We start from the raw sequence: 20,010 nt of genomic DNA on the forward strand, positions 1-20,010 counted from the left end.
TGTAAATTAAAAATAAATAATAAAGGATAAATGGGTTGTACTTGTATAGCGCTTTCCTACCTTCAAGGTACTCAAAACGCTTTGACTCTACTTCCACATTCACCCATTCACACACACATTCACACAAGGGTGAAGTGTCTTGCTCAAGGACACAACGGATGTGGTGAGGTTGGTACTAGGTGGGGATTGAACCCGGGACCCTCGGGTTGCGCACGGCCACTTTCCCAAATGGTACAACTGTTATTTAGACTGTTATATATATTTTAATTTTCTATTTTGTTATTTGGGAATATTTTTTATTTAAAAATCTTTAACCTTATTGCTTGAAAATAATTTGTCCAAAATGTTTTTGTTTTCATTTTTTAATGTACGAATTAATGTTTGTATGATCAGCCACAATTTTGGATAATTATTATAAAATTATATGTGTCATTTTTACAATGCGGAGTAATTTCGTATTCCGTCCCTTTAGTGGTAAAAGCCGGCGCTGTTACCATGGATACCGCGAAGCCCTCTCACACCGGATGTAGTTTCCGACCAAGCGGCACAACTTCCGGTTTGAACAGTTAGCCTACAAAGCTAATAATAGTCGCTGACAGTTTCATTTCACCGAACATCTCGGACACGTATTCAGTGATAAAATGTCCCGGGGCTCAAGTGCGGGGTTTGACCGGCACATTACCATCTTCTCCCCCGAGGGAAGGCTCTATCAAGTCGGTTAGTATTTGCATTGTTTTTGACAAAAAGCCGGCTCAGAGGCTGTCATGTTTGCTAGCCAGCTAAATGCTATGTCACGCCTGGTGCTTTACTCCACTAACAGCTGCTAAATAACAAATATATTATTGTTAAATGTGCATATAAAGACTGCTTGTGCTATCACGGTTATGTTTGGACAACTTAGCAGCTCCTAATGTAATTAAAAGTCAACCAGTTTCATAAGCTAGTGAGTTTAGTTAGCACTTTAGCATGCCTGCCATCCATCCATTTTCTACCGCCTATCCCCTTTGGGGTCTAATTAATTGCTCTCTCCTGGTGTATATAAACATGCTGCTCTAATATCAGTCAATGAACACACTTTCCATTCAGTTTTGAGTTGCATGATAAATGTTACAGGCGTTTTGGAAGAAAGTGAAAGTGAAAGTGGATGGAGGGTTGTAATGCAGGGGTGCCCAAACTTTTTCCGCTGACAGGCATAGACTGACAAATGCAAGCATGCCAAGGCCATTTGAGATGTTTGTGAAGTGAAGTGAATTATATTTATATAGCGCTTTTTCTCTAGTGACTCAAAGCGCTTTACATAGTGAAACCCAATATCTAAGTTACTTTCAAACCAGTGTGGGTGGCACTGGGAGCAGGTGGGTAAAGAGTCTTGCCCAAGGACACGACGGCAGTGACTAGGATGGCGGAAGCGGGGATCGAACCTGCAACTCTCAAGTTGCTCGTATGGCAGTGTCACGCCAAATTTCTTCCCCCCTACAAAAACCTTCCCCCCCGGAAGACATTTGGCGTGACAGCCCCTCTAATGCCTGAAGGACCCCAATGAGGGTGGAAGGACCTTAAAGCTGCCCACACAGCTACCTTAAAGCTGCCCACACAGCCTCCTGTTTTAAAAGCATTATAATTGGCTGATTGTCATTGGTGAAAAATAACAGTGAGGAAAAAATATTAGCATTCCAGCATGCTAACCTTTCAAGCTATTTTTGCTTCGCTAATTTTGCAACTGCAACCCTTAAGAGTCCTATGAATCGGGGCGGCATGGCGTAGTGGGTAGAGCGGCCTGCCAGAAACCTGAGGGTTGCAGGTTCGCTTCCCACCTATTGACATCCAAAAAAACGCTGCCGTTGTGTCCTTGGGCAAGACAGTTCACCCTTTGCCCCCGGTGCCGCTCACACTGGTGAATGAATGATGAATGAATGACAGGTGGTGGTCGGAGGGGCCGTAGGCGCAAACTGGCAGCCTCGCCTCCGTCAGTCTACCCCCGGGCAGCTGTGGCTACTGATGTAGCTTACCACCACCAGGTGTGAATGAATGTTGAGTCCCACTTCTCTGTGAGCGCTTTGAGTGTTTAGAAAAGCGCGATATAAATCTAAGTTTTTTTTGTTTTGTTTTTATTATCACGCCCTCATTGGGGTCCTTCAGGCAGTGGAGGGGCTGTCACGCCAAATATCTTCCGGGGGGAAGAAATTTGGCGTGACAGCCGCTCTACCAACCGAGCTATACCGCCCACTTCAAAAGTATATGGATTTTTTTTCCTTTTAAATAACTAGTAAATGTTGTGTGACTATTGAAAAGCCAAAGCCGAATTGAAATGCTAACAATTAGCACTCTGGCTTGATAGCATCGATTAACAAAAAATATGGGCAAATAAAGCCGGCATGCTAACAGTACTATGCTAACAATTCGACTTACAGACAGCATTAGTGAAATACCAAAATATATGACACTCAGGTGTATACCTGTTAAGTTAGTTAAACAAGCTATCATGCTACTGTTAGCCCAGGGGTCGGCAGCCCTAAATGTTGAAAGAGCCATGTTGGACCAAAAATACAAAAACAAATCCGTCTGGAGCAGCAAAAAAATAAAAGCCATATTATATACAGATAGTATGTCATGAGATATAAATTGAATTATGAGGACTTAAAGGAAACTAACAGCTTAAATATAGCTACAAATGAGGCATAATGATGCAATATGTACATACAGCTAGCCTAAATAGCATGTTAGCATCGATTAGCTTGCAGTCATGCAGTGACCAAATATGTCTGATTAGCACTCCACATAAGTCAATAACATCAACAAAACTCACCTTTGTGCATTCATGCACAACGTTAAAAGTTTGGTGGACAAAATGAGACAGAAAAAGAAGTGGCATAAAACAAGTCCTATAAAGTCAAAGAAAGTTGTACATGTAAACAAACTAGGGTGAGTTCAAGGACCGGCAAAATTAGTAGGACAAAACGGTGCTCAGCAAATACTTGAATCAATGAAGCATGTTTAATATAAACAAGTTTGCTTTATAACAATTAGGGAGGTTTGTGTCATGTTTGTCCTCCTACATAAACCATATTAAAACAAAAGAAAAATGTTTCCCCCCCTCATCTTTTTCCATTTTACATATATTTTTAAAAACGTTCCAGAGAGCCACTAGGGCGGCGCTAAAGAGCCGCATGCGGCTCCGGAGCCGCGGGTTGCCGACCCCCGTGTTATAATGTTAAAGCGCTAACTGTATAATTTGTCTAAAGTAACAAACGATTTAACTCTGGAGATGTGTAGCTGAAATAAAATAGTTTAAAATGCTGGCATGCTAATTTTAGTATGCACCGAGTACCAAAATATGACCAAGATTTTTACCTACAAAATTAGCTTTAAAAAAGCTATCGTATTTCTGTTAACATGCCAACAGGTAGCTTTCATTAAGTAACAAAATATTATATATATAATATATATAAGCAAAATGAGCTAAAAAAGAAAAAAAGCTAGCATGTTAACAGTACTATGCTAACAATAACATGCTTACAGTTAGCATTAGTAAAATACTAATTAATATGATACTCAGGTGTATGTATACCTGTTAAATCAGCTAAAAACAGCATGCTAAAGTGATAAGTGTAACGTGTTAAAGTAATAAATTGTACACCCTTGAGTTTGAAAAATGTGTTAAAAATGCAAGCACTTTAATGTTAGCATGCACATAGAACCAAAATATGACTGAGGTCTATACATACAAAATTAGCCTGAAAAGTTTCCATATATTACCATAACATGCTAACAGGTAGCATTTGTCAAGTAACACAATATCTGACGCTAGGATATATACCTGCAAAATAAACTGGCATGCTAATTTTAGTCTGTTAAAGTGCTAACTGTAATGTGTTCAAAGTACCAAAATATACTACTCTTGAGATGCGTATCTGGGGAAAAATGAGTTTAAAGTGCTAGCATGCTAATGTGAATATGCACCAAGTAAGAACTATACATACAAAATTACTATAAAAAATAAAGCTAAGAATTCTAACAGTTAGCACGCTGGCCAGATAGCTTTAAGTAAGCAAACTATCAGCAAAATGAGCTGAAAAAGCTTGCATGCTAAGGTTAGCTTGTTAAAGTGCTAACTGTAACATGCGTCCAAACTACCAAACTATATTACTTTTGAGATCCGTATCTAAAAAACTTTGGGGAGAAATGCTGGCATACATCATTTTCCTGAAGGAACTCTCCTGAAGGAATCAATAAAGTACTATCTACTCATGTTAGCTTGTTAAAGTGCTAACTGTAAAATGCGTCCAAACTACCAAACTATATTACTTTTGAGATGCGTATCTAAAAAAATGTTTTGGGTAATGCTGGCATACTCATGTTTGCTTGTTAAAGTGCTAACTGTAACATGCGTCCAAACTACCAAACTATATTACTTTTGAGATGTGTATCTAAAAAAAATGTTTTTGAAATGCTGGTATACTCATGTTAGCATGCACCAAGTACCAAAATATGACTTGGGTTTAAAACTACAACATTATTTTTTTCAAACAAAGCTAACATACTAACATTAACATGCTAAACATTAGCATGCTGGCCAGATAGCATAAAGTAACAAAAAATATAAGCAAAATTAGCACAAAAAAAAATAGCAAGCACGCTAAAGTGCTAACTGTCACATGCGATAAGTACTAAAATATGTTGTGGTTGAAAAAACGTAAAAAATGCTAGCATGCTAATACCCCAAGTACCAAAGTATCACTAAGGTCTATATGTACAAAATTAGCTTTAAAAAAGCTAGCATTATATAACTTAGATTTATATCATGCTTTTCCAAACACTCAAAGAGCTCACAGAGAAGTGGGACTCATCATTCATTCACACCTGGTGGTGGTAAGCTACATCAGTAGCCACAGTTACCCTGGGGTAGACTGACGGATACAATTACAATTACAATGTTAACATGCTAACATGTAACATTAGTTAAATCCCCAAATATATACCTCTCAGCTGTATACCTGTTAAATCAGTTTTAAAAAACAGCCTGTTAATGTTAGCATGCATTAAGTACCAACATATAATACTTTTGAGGTTGAAAAATGTGTTTAAAATGCTGGTATGCTAATGTTAGCATACACCAACAAGTGATTGAGGTGTATACCGACAAAACTTGCTTAAAAAAAGTTAGCATTCAGATAGCATTCGTCAAGAAACAAAATATTTGACGCTGAGTTGTATACCTGCAAAATTAACAAAGAAAAGCCATCTTGCTTAATATTAGAATGCTAACACTTGTGCCGTGGGTTTCAGATGTACATTTTAATGTTGTGACTGGTTTGTTCCGACCGCCAAAGTACAATTAAATACCACCTGCAACACTATTGAAACCATTGTTGATTTGTGTTGTCTGTGATGACTAAATAAACTTGATTTTTGTTATTATCTAAATCAAATCCAACCCCTGGAAAAAATAACTCTGACAAATTTCCCCCCATCTGGCCTCCTTTCAGAGTATGCTTTCAAGGCTATAAATCAAGGCGGACTAACATCAGTCGCCGTACGAGGGAAGGACTGTGCAGTTGTGGTCACACAGAAAAAAGTACCGGTGAGTAGATGAGATTAGTGTGCACTTCCCAGCCTGAAAGTCTGCGCAAATAAAACATGTCAGACTTTTTAGATAAGAGTATGAAATAAGTCTGCACACGGGATGTTGTGGTCAGCATGTCTGCCTCACAGCCTCGTGTTTGTGGACGTCAACATTCTGCTGTACAAAAAGTACAATACATGTAAATAAACCAGTGTTACATTGTAGTAATAAAGCCAGCAACACAATTTGAAATTACAGCATAAAGGTATAAAAAGCAAGGGTGACAAACTCATTTTTATTGGGAGCCACGTCACAATTCTGGCCGCCCTCAGAAGGCCACATGTTACAGTGAATATAAATGTGCAATAGCCTGGTTACATATTTGCAGTGCTTACTGTTTTTGATTGTTAGAATTTTTTTACAGATTGATGGATAACTTGCTTTGAAATCCTAAATCCGGAAGACAAGCAGATGTTTAAACAGGCCACATAGATGTGTGTAAAATTACGTAGGGTGCCACAGTAAAATTATGGGGCCAGGCCTCGTTTAAAATTAAATGGTTGTTCACAATAAAATGATATGGCTGGACACATTGGAATAATGTGACGGGGCGCGCTAAAATATTGTGGCGGGGCACATTAAAATAATGGCCACATTTAAAGAAAGTGGCGTTAAATGCGGTGACAGGGCATGTTAAAATGAAATGGGGGGGGCACGTTAAAATGTGGCGGGCCACAGTAAATGAAGTGACAAGCCATTTTAAATGATGTGGCGGAGTGCATTTAAATGATGGAACGGGCCACGTTTAATGGAACTGACAGTCCACGATAAAATGAGGTGACAGGGCATGTTAAAATGATATGGCGGGCCGCTATAAGGGATGTGGCATGGCACGTTCAAATAAAATTATGTGGCGGGGTGCGTTCAAACAATGGAACGGGCCACATTTAAAGGAAGTGGCAGTCCACAATAAAATGAGGTGACAGGGCATGATAAAATTATATGGCGGGCCGCCTTAAAAGATGTGGCGTGGCACGTTCAAATAAAATGATGTGGCGGGGTGTGTTTTAAATGATGGAATGGGCCACATTTAGAGTAAGTGGCAGTCCTTGATAAAATGAGGTGACGGCATGTTAAAATGATATGGCTGGCCGCATTAAAGATGTGGCATGGCACGTTCGAATACAATTATGTGGAGGGGTGCGTTCAAACAATGGAAAGGGCCACGTTTAAAGGAAGTGGCAGTCCACAATAAAATGAGGTGACAGGGCATGGTAAAATGATGTGGTGGGTCGCCTTAAATGATGTGGTGTGGCACGTTAAAATAATGGAACGGGCCACAATTAAAGAAAGTGTCAGTCCCTGATAAAATGAGGTGACAGGGCATGTTAAAATGATATGGCGGGCTGCATAAATGATGTGGCGTGGCACGTTAAAATAACATGATGTGGCGGGGTGCGTTTCAATGATGGAACAAGCCCCATTTAGAAGAAGTGGCAGTCCATAATAAAATGAGGTGACAGGGCATGTTAAAATGATATGTCATGCGGCCTTAAATGGCGTAGCGTGGCACGTTAAAATATTGCTGCGGGCCAAGTTAAAATAATGTTGCGGGGTGCGTTTAAATTATGTTACAAGCCAGATTAAATGTTGTGACAGGCCACATTGAATGAAGTGGCAGGGTGCGTTAAAACGATATGTCATGCGGCCTTAAATGACGTAGCGTGGCACGTTAAAATATTGCTGCGGGCCAAGTTAAAATAATGTTGCGGGGTGCGTTTAAATTATGTTACAAGCCAGATTAAATGTTGTGACAGGCCACATTGAATGAAGTGGCAGGGTGCGTTAAAATGTTGTGTCTGGGTTGGTTAAAATGATATGGTGGAGCATCTTAAGGTCTTGTGGTGGGCAAACTTATATGTTATTGTGTGTTAAAATGATGTGACGTGCCACATTATGTCCCTTTAAAATAATGTGTTTGGCTACATTAAAAAAGTTGCGGGCTGCGTTTATTGTTGTGGTTTAGCACGTTAAAATGATGTAGCTGGCCATGTTGAATATTGTGGCAGGGGCATGTTAAATTGTTCTGGCTGGCCACATTAAGTGTGACATGTCAAAATGATGTAGTGGGCCAAATTTGTCTCCCCAGGCCTTGAGTTTGACACCACTGGTTTAATGCAGGGCCTCTCTACATTAAGCCGGATAACTCCTTCAACTAATAATTATTTAACCTGAGCCCTGTGTCAGCCACACTAACCCATTGTTTAAGGTCCCCCTCCTCGGATAATTTTTTTAAACGGGTACGTGCGCCGTGTATTTCTTGAATCTCCGGCTCTTACAAACTGAGTTCGGAGAGTAAGTGACGCCAGAAAGACCGCACCGCACACAGGAAGTGACGAAAGAAAGAATGCGCCGCAGCCAGACGCTTGTGGAATACCTTTTTAAAGAAGGAAACTCGCGATTGCAGCTATTTCGGACACAACACATCTCAGACGGCAACATAGCAATGTTGAGTAACGGTTTTGGATAAGACCTGGAAGAACAGAAGCCTGGTGGGATATGTTTGTCAACGAGTGTGTTGTGCCAAGGCAGTTTTCAAATGTCCAGTTCAGCTCTGATTTTATTTAGCGAAAAACTTTGTCCATTTGTCGAAGGGGAGACAACGAGAATGCAGGCTCCCGTGGGCGAAGGAGTACTGTAGAAAACAGCGAATGCATTTGGACTGGCAAAGGAGATTTGCCTGCGTTGTATGTCGAGCAATTACTCAACGTCTAGTTCTGTACTCCATGATTATTTTGAAGCCATGAAGTGGTTGAGGCCGTCAAGTACGACCGCCAATTTCAGCCTACAAGCACAGTGTCCTGACCAGATATCTAGATCCCTAGATTGATTGTTGTAAAAGGTTATTTATCACATTGTTTACTTTCACACGTCTATTAAAGATATGATTCATGTGTGATGGCTCAGGTGTGATACGCTACAATAGTCTAACAGCTGCTGATGGTGAGGCAAGCAAGGTTTACTGTTAAGAGAAATGTGGCAATGGCCTACAGTGAAACAGGGTAAGAATACACTTCCAGGTCAGAGGTAACTCTGATGCGCGCATTTTTTTGTGCCGGAAGACAGCGTGGGGGGGGGTCTTAAATGGAGGCGTGTGTGTGTGTGTGTGTGAGAGAGAGAGAGAGAGAGAGAGAGAGAGATAGCCTGGATAACCTTAGCCGGCTTAGTGTAGAAGGGGCCTAACACAGATGTGTCTTTAAATGTATGTATAACATGTTTTAACCTGGAAAAAAGCCCATGTTTCATAGGCTAATGTTCTTTTGCCAACAGGACAAGCTCCTGGATTCCAACACAGTATCCCACCTTTTCAGAATCACAGACAATATTGGATGTGTCATGTCTGGAATGACAGGTAAACTAGAAGATGCTGACAAACAAATGTCTGTTAGCAAAACATTTTCTACCCTAACACCCATACAGAGCATTTACTGTAGGTCGTCACGCATCTTATTATAAAAGTCTTATACACTTTGATGATGAAGGAAACAAAACGTTTGAAAATTTGCCAAATAAATACTTGTTTATACCTTCTTCTTTCTTTGTATACTTTTCTGCACTCCATATTGGTATTTAATTGTAGCTTCCTCAACCCAGAGGCTGATAAACTCCACCCTGAACTAAGCGTCTCGATATTGTTTCAGTTCATCACAGCGTGTGACGTTATCCAAAGGATTCCAACTAATGCCCATCTTCTTTCCAACACCTTCGGCAGCCGACAGCCGCTCCCAGGTCCAGCGCGCTCGCTACGAGGCGGCGAATTGGCAGTACAAGTACGGTTACGAGATCCCGGTGGACATGCTGTGTAAACGCATCGCAGACATCTCCCAAGTCTACACACAGAACGCCGAGATGCGACCACTGGGCTGCTGTGAGTATTCTGACATATTGTCCTCTGACTCGCAAGGTTTTATTCTATTGACAAAAGTCTGTTAAGGACAACTATTTGAATAAAAACACCAGAATAAAACAGGCCTCAGCATGGTCTGGTACGTCCAAACTTCATTCACTGAGGGCCACACACTGAATAATCAAAGCATGCAAGGGACATTTTGATAGTTTTCATGTTCAAAACCAAAACAATATATTATTGTTAAAAATAAGTCATAGATTATTTTTTTATTTTCAACACTTGTACTTTTTTAGATAAACTTCAGATCTATCTTTCACTGTTGTATTAATTATTTTATGTTTTATGCACTTTTTATTAAAGGAGATTCATTTTTGGGGGGAAAAAAACACAGAATAAATAATTGGAGCCTTAAATAGGTCAATAACATTCGTTTTGATTCAATATATATTCAGCAATAACAGTTAAAGAAGTTCCCACTAAAGTTTTAAAGGCTCAAAGTGTTAAGAATAAACCATACATTATTTTTTATTTTTGTACCTTCAACGCTTAGCTCTCAAGATCAACTTTTTTTTTAGCTTGTTTTATGCTGTTTTTGTCAAATAAAACTTTTTTATGAGAGACTCATAAAATATGCAATATTTAACCCAAATAATATTTCTAAGTGGTAAAAACATGCACCTGGGGATAGGTTGATTAGCAACACTAAATTGGCCCTAGTGTGTGAATGTGAGTGTGAATGTTGTCTGTCTATCTGTGTTGGCCCTGCGATGAGGTGGCGACTTGTCCAGGGTGTACACCGCCTTCCGCCCGATTGTAGCTGAGATAGGCGCCATCGTCACCCGCGACCCCGAAAGAGAATAAGCGGTAGAAAATGGATGGATGGATGGTTATTTGATGTAAAGTAATTGGAGCCTTAGATAGCTCAATAATTCATAACAAAATTCCTTTTGATTCATTATTATGTTTTGAGCAATGACACTTTTACAGAAAACAGCAGAATGCATGGAAGCTTTGTGTCAACATTTAAACTGTTTTTCTTTTTCTTTTTTTTTTCCTTTCTTTTATATGCTCGTGTTTATTGAAAACTATTTATTTATTTTTTTAAATAGTATTTCGAGGATGGGGATAGGTTGATTGGCAACACTAAATTGGCCCCAGTGTGAATGTTGTCCGTCTATCTGTGTTGGCACTGCGATGAGGTGACGACTTGTCCAGGGTGTACGCCGCCTTCCGCCCGATTGTAGCTGAGATAGGCACCAGCGCCCACCGCGACCCCAAAGGGAATAAGCGGTAGAAAATGGATGGATGCAAGGATGGATGTGCTACGGCCCGTCCAAAAATTAGCTACGGGCAACACTTTGGACACCTTTTGAGGTATGATGAAATAATCAAAATCTATATTTTGATCAGCAAAAATCGATTTGAACAACTAAACAAAAACACAAAAAGATAATACAAAAATAAAATAATCAACGGATATATCTGAAGTTTGATCTAGAGCAGGGGTGTCAAACTCAAATACAGAGTGGGCCAATATTTAAAACTGAACAAAGCCGCGGGCCAAGGATGAACAAATGAACCTTTTAATAGGGACCCCAACAAGTTTTGCAATGAATATTGAACAAGCAAGGCTTAAATAGGGCAGCACGGTGGAACAGGGGTTAGTGCATCTGCCTCACAATACGAAGGTCCGGAGTAATCCTGGGTTCAATCCCGGGCTCGGGATCTTTTTGCGTGGAGTTTGCATGTTCTCCCCGTGACTGCGTGGGTTACCCTCCGGGTACTCGGGCTTCCTCCCATGGAACAGGCAGAGCTTATATAACGTAGTAGTGCAAAATCAACTTTCAAAAAACAAACGAAAAAACATCAGTGGTATATTAAATTAAATGTAATTAAAAAAATGAATGCCTCTTTTCTATTTGCAGGCTTCTGAGTTAAATATCAACATTAACTTTTTCCACAGGCTAATACATTTGAAAATAAAGTAAACATTAGGTGGGCGGGGTTTGGTGGTAGCGGGGGGTGTATATTGTAGCATTCCGGAAGAGTTAGTGCTGCAAGGGGTTTTGGGCATTTGTTCTGTTGTGTTTATGTTGTGTTACAGTGCGGGTGTTCTCCCGAAATGTGTTTTTTCATTCTTGTTTGGTGTGGGTTCACAGTGTGGCGCATATTTGTAACAATGTTAAAGTTGTTTATACGGCCACCCTCAGTGTGACCTGTATGGCTGTTGACCAAGTATGTGTGTGTGAAAGCCGCATATATTATGTGACTTGGCCAGCACGCTGTTTATATGGAGGAAAAGAGGACGTGACAGCATGTTATACAGGACAGTGCCTTTAAGGCAGGCTCCCAATATTGTTGTCCGGGTGGAAATCGGGAGAATGGTTGCCCAGGGAGATTTTCGGGAAGGGCACTAAACTTCGGGAGTCTCCCGGGTAAATCGGGAGGGTTGGCAAGTATGAGTATTAGCGGTGAATGTGGTGTTACCAGCGGGCCAGCTCTAATGTTAATTTGATATTAAACGGTGGGCCAATTTTGGCCCGCGGGCCAGAGTTTGACACCCATGATCTAGAGATTTAAGCGATGAAAGTAAAAAAATAATGTATTTCTTTTTTTAACACTTTGATGAGTGCAGTCCTTGTGGATCCCTGAGAATTTTATTTTTAAACTGTCACTGTTTTAAAAAAAAAAAAAAAATGTAAGTTCAAAATCAATGTTATTGATTATTTACTTCTTTTAGGCTTCATTTAATACACATTAAATAATTAACTTTTACTTATTTTTGGTGGAAAATGCCGCTTTTTTGGCCATAAACAGGGTTTGCCTTAACAAAAAAGACATAAAAATATATTTTATTTTTATTTTTATTGACAGATACATTTGAAGTTGATCTAGAGATTGTAGCATTATAAAAACAATATATTATATGACTTATTTTTAACATTTTTGTGACTGAGACTCTTTTGGGTCCTTGCTACCAAACTTGAGGAGAGCCTTAAAACGTTAAAAAAAATCCATATTATCTTGGTTTTGAAAATAGAAATATCAATAAGGCACCTGCATGCTTAGATTTTTCAGTGTGCGGCCCTGACTGGCAAAAGTTTGAACACCCCTCCTCTATTTGCAGTGCATTCTTGATAACAATCAACAATAAAAGATGCACAAATGTGGACAATGACACATTTTATTCCCATTGTAACAGGAAGTAAAAAACAATTATTAACCAATCAACAAAAAGTGTTTCAAGCTCCACGCTAACAAAGTAATTGGACTTTGGACTGTGAGCCAACCTTTGAGAAGCCAGCTAGCCCGACTTTGGACGTGAAGAAAGTCAGAAAAAGAAAAAAAACCCTCAAATTTGTGGTCAAAACCTATAAACCAAAAAAAGCTGAGAAACGGCTGGTATCTACAAATACTTGTAAGTTGACGTACCAATGTAGTACTACTAATAAAATCTTTTATTTATACACACCATTTGAATAAATTTCAAAGTGCTACAATAACAAAATGTTTAAAACAATGAAATCTTAGCCATGAAAATCGACTAAATACTAAGACTGAAGACTAAGGCTAAAACGCATTAAAGGTTTTCCCAAAAAGAAAAATCCTTAGGTGAGCTTAGGAGATGCCAGATCGGCATTTGTAAAGCTGTTGAGTTGTAACACAAGTCAGCAGCTTCAAAAGGCCAAGAAAGAGTTGCAAGTAACTGATCAGGTTTATTGTAGCAGACACTGAAGATCCCGGCTTTAAAAAAAGCCTGCAACGTGTGGAAGCATTCAGTGGTGTGGTTCCCGCAGGTATGATCGTGATAGGCGTAGATGACGAGAGCGGCCCGCAGGTCTACAAATGTGACCCGGCAGGATACTATTGCGGCTTCAAAGCCACCGCCGCAGGAGTCAAGCAGACGGAAGCCACCAGTTTTCTGGAGAAAAAGGTGAAGAAGAAACTGGACTGGACCTTCGAACAAACCATCGAGGTAAACGTCTCAAGACCACCGCTTGCATGCCATGTAATGATTGCAAATTCATTAGTAACTCTTCCTTTTTCCTGTGCCAGACGGGGATCTCCTGTCTGTCGACTGTTCTCTCCATCGACTTCAAGCCCTCTGAGCTGGAGGTGGGCATGGTCACAACACAGGACCCCAAGTTCAGGTAACAATGATGAAAGACAAAAAAAAGACTTGAGTTGCAATTTGAGGTTAATAGTTAAACAACTAGATGTACAATGAGGTGACATAATGATAAATAGATATTGTTGTTTCTTTTATTCCATTTATAGCTGATGTAAGCAGTTTTAGTCCATAAGGTCACAAACTTAATACATTTCCACAATAGAGCTGGCAATCTTTTGGGTACATCACAATTTACATTTGGGCTGACTATTCCACTCAGAATCAATTCTTGATTCAACACGGTTCTCGCAATATATTGGAATATCAATGATAATAACACCTTTTCAAAACATTTACTCCGTTACATTTACTTGAGTAACTTTTGGGATAAATTGTACTTCTACGAGTAGTTTTTATGCGACATACTTTTACTTTTACTTGAGTATACTTATAGAGAAGAAACGCTACTTTTACTCCGTTCCATTTATCTACATTCGGCTCGCTACTCGCTACTTTTGTTTATCGATCTGTTAATGTTTGTTTTGTTTTTTCAAAGTAGGATCTACGCATGCCTGCGTTTCACCAATCAAACAGAGCCAGGCGGTCACATGATATGACAAAATGTTTTACTTTTCAAATCAATTCTTGAAAACCATGGATCTCTTTAGAATCGGAATAAATAAAAATCGCCTTTAGGATGTGACTCGCTTTTTTTTTTGTACAGTAGTAAAAAAAAAACTTTTCAAACAGGATTACAAAAGTTATTCTTGGCTGCTGCCATACAATTTATATTTTATTTTTATACAACCCAATCCCATATTTACAACACTCAGGATAGAAAATTAAAAAGAAATTAACAAGACATACATTGGGGCGGCATAGCTCGGTTGGTAGAGTGGCCGTGCCAGCAACTTGAGGGTTGCAGGTTCGATTCCCGCTTCCGCCATCCTAGTCACTGGCGTTGTGTCCTTGGGCAAGACACTTTACCCACCTGCTCCCAGTGCCACCCACACTGGTTTAAATGTAACTTAGATATTGGGTTTCACTATGTAAAGCGCTTTGAGTCACTAGAGAAAAGCGCTATATAAATATAATTCACAATTCACAAGTACAATAAATACAGTACGAAAAAAGGACAACCAAAAAATATTAAAAACAACAATTTCAAAAATAATATCAATAAAAGTTTGTTTTTCGTCCAAAAATGTATTCTCAAAAAAATATACTTATTTAAATTTGCAGAACAAAAACATTTTATGTTATTTTTTTAAATGGATTCTCGAAAAACTGTGTTTTGGACGTGAATCTATCTTTTTTTAACAACTCTTATATTTATATATATATTATTTTACATTTATAGAAAATAATAAAAGCAACACTATCAATATAATAACATCAATAATATTTTAATGTTTTTATCCCAAAATGTATTCTTAAAATATTATATTTTTAAAATTTGCAGAACAAAATTCTCTTTTTTTCTTAATTAGATTTTCTAAAAAAAAATGCGATTTGGTGAGAACCTTTTTTTTTTTTAATTTTTTTTTTATTTTTATTTTTTTATAGGCACCCCTATTATTAACCTTTCAAAATTACATCGACATGCTCAACCAATCGTTTGCCGGTTAAAAGTAATTTGTGTAAATGAAGAAAATTAAGTACATGTGTACACTGGAGTAGAGAGTTATTCCTGAATACATGTTTGACTGGAAAAGAAAAACAACAAAAACTGCATAATGGCCTTGCAGTCCGTGAGGAGCCTCCTTTTGCATGAAGAAGTGCATGTTAAATATATGAAATGTATTATTAAAATATTATTAAAGCATATTCAGAGTCGTTTCCTGCTCTTTCACCGATAAGAGCATCATGGCAAATTTCCCATAATCTTGCCATTGACCCCCGTGGCGTGAAGCATTAGGGCTGGTGTTGTTACAGCACTAGTACTGCATCAAAGTTTACAAGTTTGTTTCAATTTAAATGTATTTTTAGAACAAAAAATTTATCAAATTCAATTGAAACCGATTTAAGAAAGTCCAAAAAGGTGTGGTGCAGTTGAGAAAATGGCTGTGCCAGCAACCTGAGGGTTCCTGGTTCAATCCCCACCTTCTACCATCCTAGTCACGTCCGTTGTGTCCTTGAGCAAGACTCTTCACCCTTGCTCCTGATGGGTCCTGGTTAGCGCCTTGCATGGCAGCTCCTGCCATTAGTGTGTGAATGTGTGTGTGAATGGGTGAATGTGGAAATAGAGTCAAAGCGCTTTGAGTTCCTTTTAAAATTAGGTAGAAAAGCGCTCTACAAGTATAAGTATAACCCACAAATGGTTTCACAAAAACAAAGTGTGAAAAATCGTACTTTCCGTATTGTGCGGACAATAGAACGCACGGTGTGTAAGCCACTCCCACAAAATTAAAATATATATATATATTAGTGTTTATCACAGGTCAGGCATCTATTTGTGGTGGTGTGGTCGGGCGGCGGGGGGGTAGGGTTCGGGTGGGGGGGGGGCAGCGGCGGTGGCGATGACCAAGAAGAACACGGAGTTGGAATATAATTACAACACTTTATGTACATATTTATATACATATTTATATAATATTTACATATTTATATAATATGTAACTACAAGCTCCATTCACAAACAGAGTCCCATTGCTTTTATAAGCGGTCGAGCGAGTCAAAAGCCCCAAAAAATAAAATAAAAATTTTTTTGGGGGGTTTTATTTGTGGCGGCCGTAATTCTTTCGTGGCGGGCCGCCACAAATAAATGAATGTGTGGGAAACCCTGTAATAATAATTAGCCATATATCAGCAGCACTAGACTGTAAACTGCAAATATATAAGTTATGAAATGAGTTATTTAGACAAATATTTTGTAAATGTTTATTTACATACCATAATTGTTTCCAAACGGTGTCTGTAACACGGCAGTAAAACAGCTGATCAAACAAAACACAAGTCATCATCATGGACCCACTCGCTGCGCAAGCTACCACGCCAATCAGCTAAACAGAAACTAACTCCACGGTGACCTTTTGGTGAATTTAATGAGGAATTGGTGAAAGTGAAACAACAAAAAACGAATGCCATTGTAAGTTAAAAATCCTAACACAGACACTTGTAAACGGGTTAGCATATTAGCTAATACTAACGACGCTAGCTTTTGTCAGAATAATTGTATCTAAGTTATCACAAAACATTGTGTTTCAATGAGTTCCCGGCGAGCAGCCAAAAGCTGTCTTTCATCCTACCAAACAGAAGGCTTGTAAAACTCTACTGACCTTTTCTTTGAAATGTTTTACAACTTTTTCTTTGAACTGTTTTGTAACCAAAGGCGATGGCTGTTTACGACCCCCCTCTCTTAGAAACAGCTGTTGCCTTGTAATCAGGGAAAATCCAAATAAAAGAGGAGGCGTACAATTTTTCGTCAGAACGTAGGACGATGTCTACTTGTTTCTCCTCAATTGAGCCAAATTGAATTTAGTCTCTGTTTGATTCCTTGCTTCTTGTCTTGTTTAATAGATGTCATCAGTGTTTGAACCTGACAGCTTGATTAGATGACAATAGTACGTACAAATCTGGCATGAAAATACTCCTACAGACATCTCACATGGGACGGTTTAATAAGTAAGAATTGTTTTAGTTATATTGGAAAACTTACAAACGTTGCTTGGAGTGATGAATGAAGAATGCAATAGAGGAAAAACGCTATGAACGACTAGAACATGGGTGTCAAACTCTGGCCCGCGGGCCAAATCGGGCCCGCCATGTAATTTAATATGGCCCTTGAGACAATATCAATTTAGCATTAGAGCTGGCCCGCCGGTGTTATACAGCGTCGATGCCGCTGTAACACCGAATTCACCACTAATACTCATACTTGCCAACCCTCCTAATTTTCCCGGTAGACTCCCGAAGTTCAGTGCCCCTCCCGAAAATCTCCCGGGGCAAACATTCTCCCGAATTTCTACCGATTTCCACCTGGACAACTATATTGGGGGCGTGCATTTAAGGCACTGCCTTTAGCGTTCTCTACAACCTGTCGTCACGTCCGCTTTTCCTCCATACTAACAGGATGTCACATAATATTTGTGGCTTTTACACACACACGCACAAGTGAATGCAAGGCATACTTGGTCAACAGCCATACAGGTCACACTGAGGGTGGTCGTATAAACAACTTTAGCACTGTTACAAATATGCACCACACTGTGAACCCACACCAAACAAGAATGACAAACACATTTCGGGTGAACATCCGCACCGTAACACAACAGAACAAATACCCAGAATCCCTTGCAGCACTAACTCTTCCGGGAAACTTCCAGCAAACTGAGCAATAATTAACGTTTTATTCATGCATTTTCTCTTGCTACTTCAAGGCTTGAATGTTTGGTTCATTCATTATTGTTATTTTATTTTCAAATGTATTATTAGCCTGTGGAAATAAATTGATATTTACCTTAGAAGATTGCAAATAGAAAAAAAGGCATAACATTTTTGTTTAAATTGTATTTGATGTACCATTGATATTTTTTTAATTATTATTATTATTATTTGAAACTGGATTTTGCATGTCACTATAAAGTTATATAAGCCTTGCTTGTTCAATATTTAATGCAAAACTTGTTTGGGTCCCTATTAAAAGGTTAATTTATTCAACCTTGGCCCGCGGCTTTGTTCCGTTTAAAATTTTGGCCCACTCTGTATTTGAGTTTGACACCCCTGGACTAGAAGACTGAACAACACCTCTTCTTCCGGTTTAAACGGGAGAAATTCACATTTGCTCAGCAGCACCTGGAGTGAGCAAACCCATCCGAAAGCCGGCGCTACAGTGCAAAAAAACAATTATTTTCAGTGTGTTTGCATGTTTTTTAGGGGAAATTATTTGGAAGAAGAAAAATCCACAAATTAGCATATTAGCCGCGGGGTTCAATGCGTGAGAAAAAAGTACCAACTTGTATTCTGTAATTTAGGGTATGCGTGATCCATCTTGCCTATACCCTGTAAAGTCCCAAGTGAGCTGGAGCCTGTCCTGCAACACCATGGCCGGCCTGGTCCTCGGCCAATCACAGGGCATTGACAGTCAGCTGACTGAACCACTCCACTATCAGTGCTCATTAAAAAGAGCAGCGTTGGGGTAGACCTGTCCTCCATCGTCGCACTCACTCACCTGTGTCCTCTCTCCAGGATTCTGACGGAGACAGAAGTGGACACTCACCTGATGTCCCTGGCAGAGCGGGACTGAGCCAGCAGGGAGAGAGGTCACATGTTGGTTTGCTGTACATTACACACACTGTTTAATTCAATAATAACAATTAAAAACACACATTTTGAAGTAAAATATCTTTCACGGTGTTTTATCGGCACGCTTGCAAGGGTTTTTTACAGCACTCGACGGGTTTTATGTCGAAAGAAGTGGCCGTGTCGCGCACATCCGGTTTCATCACAGCTGCTTTCATGTGTCAAATTGGGAGCGTGAACTTCCTGTTGTAGCACACGGTCTGATCACATGACACATCTGACTTCAGAACAATGTTTTATCACTGTGGTTCAGCGCACTGATGGGTTTTTATATTGTTTATTGTTTATTAAATGGATCCCCATTAGCTGACGCCAAAGCGACTGCTACTCTTCCTGGGGTCCATATAGGTGCATACAAAATTAAAATAAAACGAATACATGCATTACAAAACATTCATATTATATGCTACATTATATTCCTTTATTTTGATACAAAAACCTAGTATGCTGCTGTTAGCATGATAGTTTTATTCAACTCATTTTGAAGGTATATACATACATTTATACATATACACATAAATCCCCATTATTAATTATTTACTTGTTAAATTATATCTCAGTTCTGTACACTGCTACTGGAATTAAAATTGTCCTGAGGGAACTCTCCTGAAGTAATCAATAAGGTACTATCTATATAAGATTCATATTTTGGTACTTGACACGTTAAATGTTAGCATGCTAAATTTAATGTTTTAGCATACAAACACTAGCATCCCAGCTTTATTTTTTTTTAGCTAATTTAGTAGCTATGCATCTCAGTCAGATGGTACTTGACGCATGATATCTGTTAGCATACCAGCGCTAGAGTATTTTAACATGTAAACATTAGCATCCTAGCATTTTTCTGACCAAATTTAGTAGCTGTACATCTCATAGTCATATATTTTGGTACTTCACTAATACTACTGTTAGCATGCAATTACTACCATGCTGCTGTTAGCATGCTAGTTTTATTTAACTCATTTTACAGGTACATGTGAGTCATATGTTGATACTTGGCACATGTTAACTATTAGCATGCTAAATTAAACATTTTACCATACTAAAAGTAGCATGCCAGCTTTTTATTTTTAGCTAATTTAGCAGCCATGCACTTAAGTAATACATTTTGGTACTTGATGCATG

The 20,010-nt window shown here is 39.0% G+C and overlaps 1 protein-coding gene across 1 annotated transcript; it reads left to right on the top strand.

Annotated features, from left to right (window-relative positions):
* The first annotated feature begins 538 nt into the window (after nucleotides 1-538).
* On the top strand, nucleotides 539-18,925 carry LOC133542419 (proteasome subunit alpha type-6). Its single transcript, XM_061886510.1, has 7 exons — nucleotides 539-717; nucleotides 5,487-5,581; nucleotides 8,894-8,975; nucleotides 9,336-9,491; nucleotides 13,271-13,449; nucleotides 13,530-13,624; nucleotides 18,772-18,925. Exons 1-7 carry the CDS (start codon nucleotides 642-644, stop codon nucleotides 18,827-18,829), a joined length of 741 nt encoding a protein of 246 aa, XP_061742494.1. The 5' UTR covers nucleotides 539-641; the 3' UTR covers nucleotides 18,830-18,925.
* The last annotated feature ends 1,085 nt before the right edge of the window (nucleotides 18,926-20,010 follow it).

The sequence above is a fragment of the Nerophis ophidion genome, linkage group LG24 (assembly GCF_033978795.1).
Source record: "Nerophis ophidion isolate RoL-2023_Sa linkage group LG24, RoL_Noph_v1.0, whole genome shotgun sequence".
Lineage (NCBI taxonomy): Eukaryota > Metazoa > Chordata > Actinopteri > Syngnathiformes > Syngnathidae > Nerophis > Nerophis ophidion.

Bases quoted from the DNA above. Each gene is read 5' to 3' on its own strand.
- LOC133542419 (XM_061886510.1), top strand. From the start codon at position 642: ATGTCCCGGGGCTCAAGTGCGGGGTTTGACCGGCACATTACCATCTTC. The intron at 9,492-13,270 runs GTGAGTATTCTG...TGGTTCCCGCAG, and splicing joins GATGCGACCACTGGGCTGCT to GTATGATCGTGATAGGCGTA. The intron at 13,450-13,529 runs GTAAACGTCTCA...TTCCTGTGCCAG, and splicing joins CCTTCGAACAAACCATCGAG to ACGGGGATCTCCTGTCTGTC.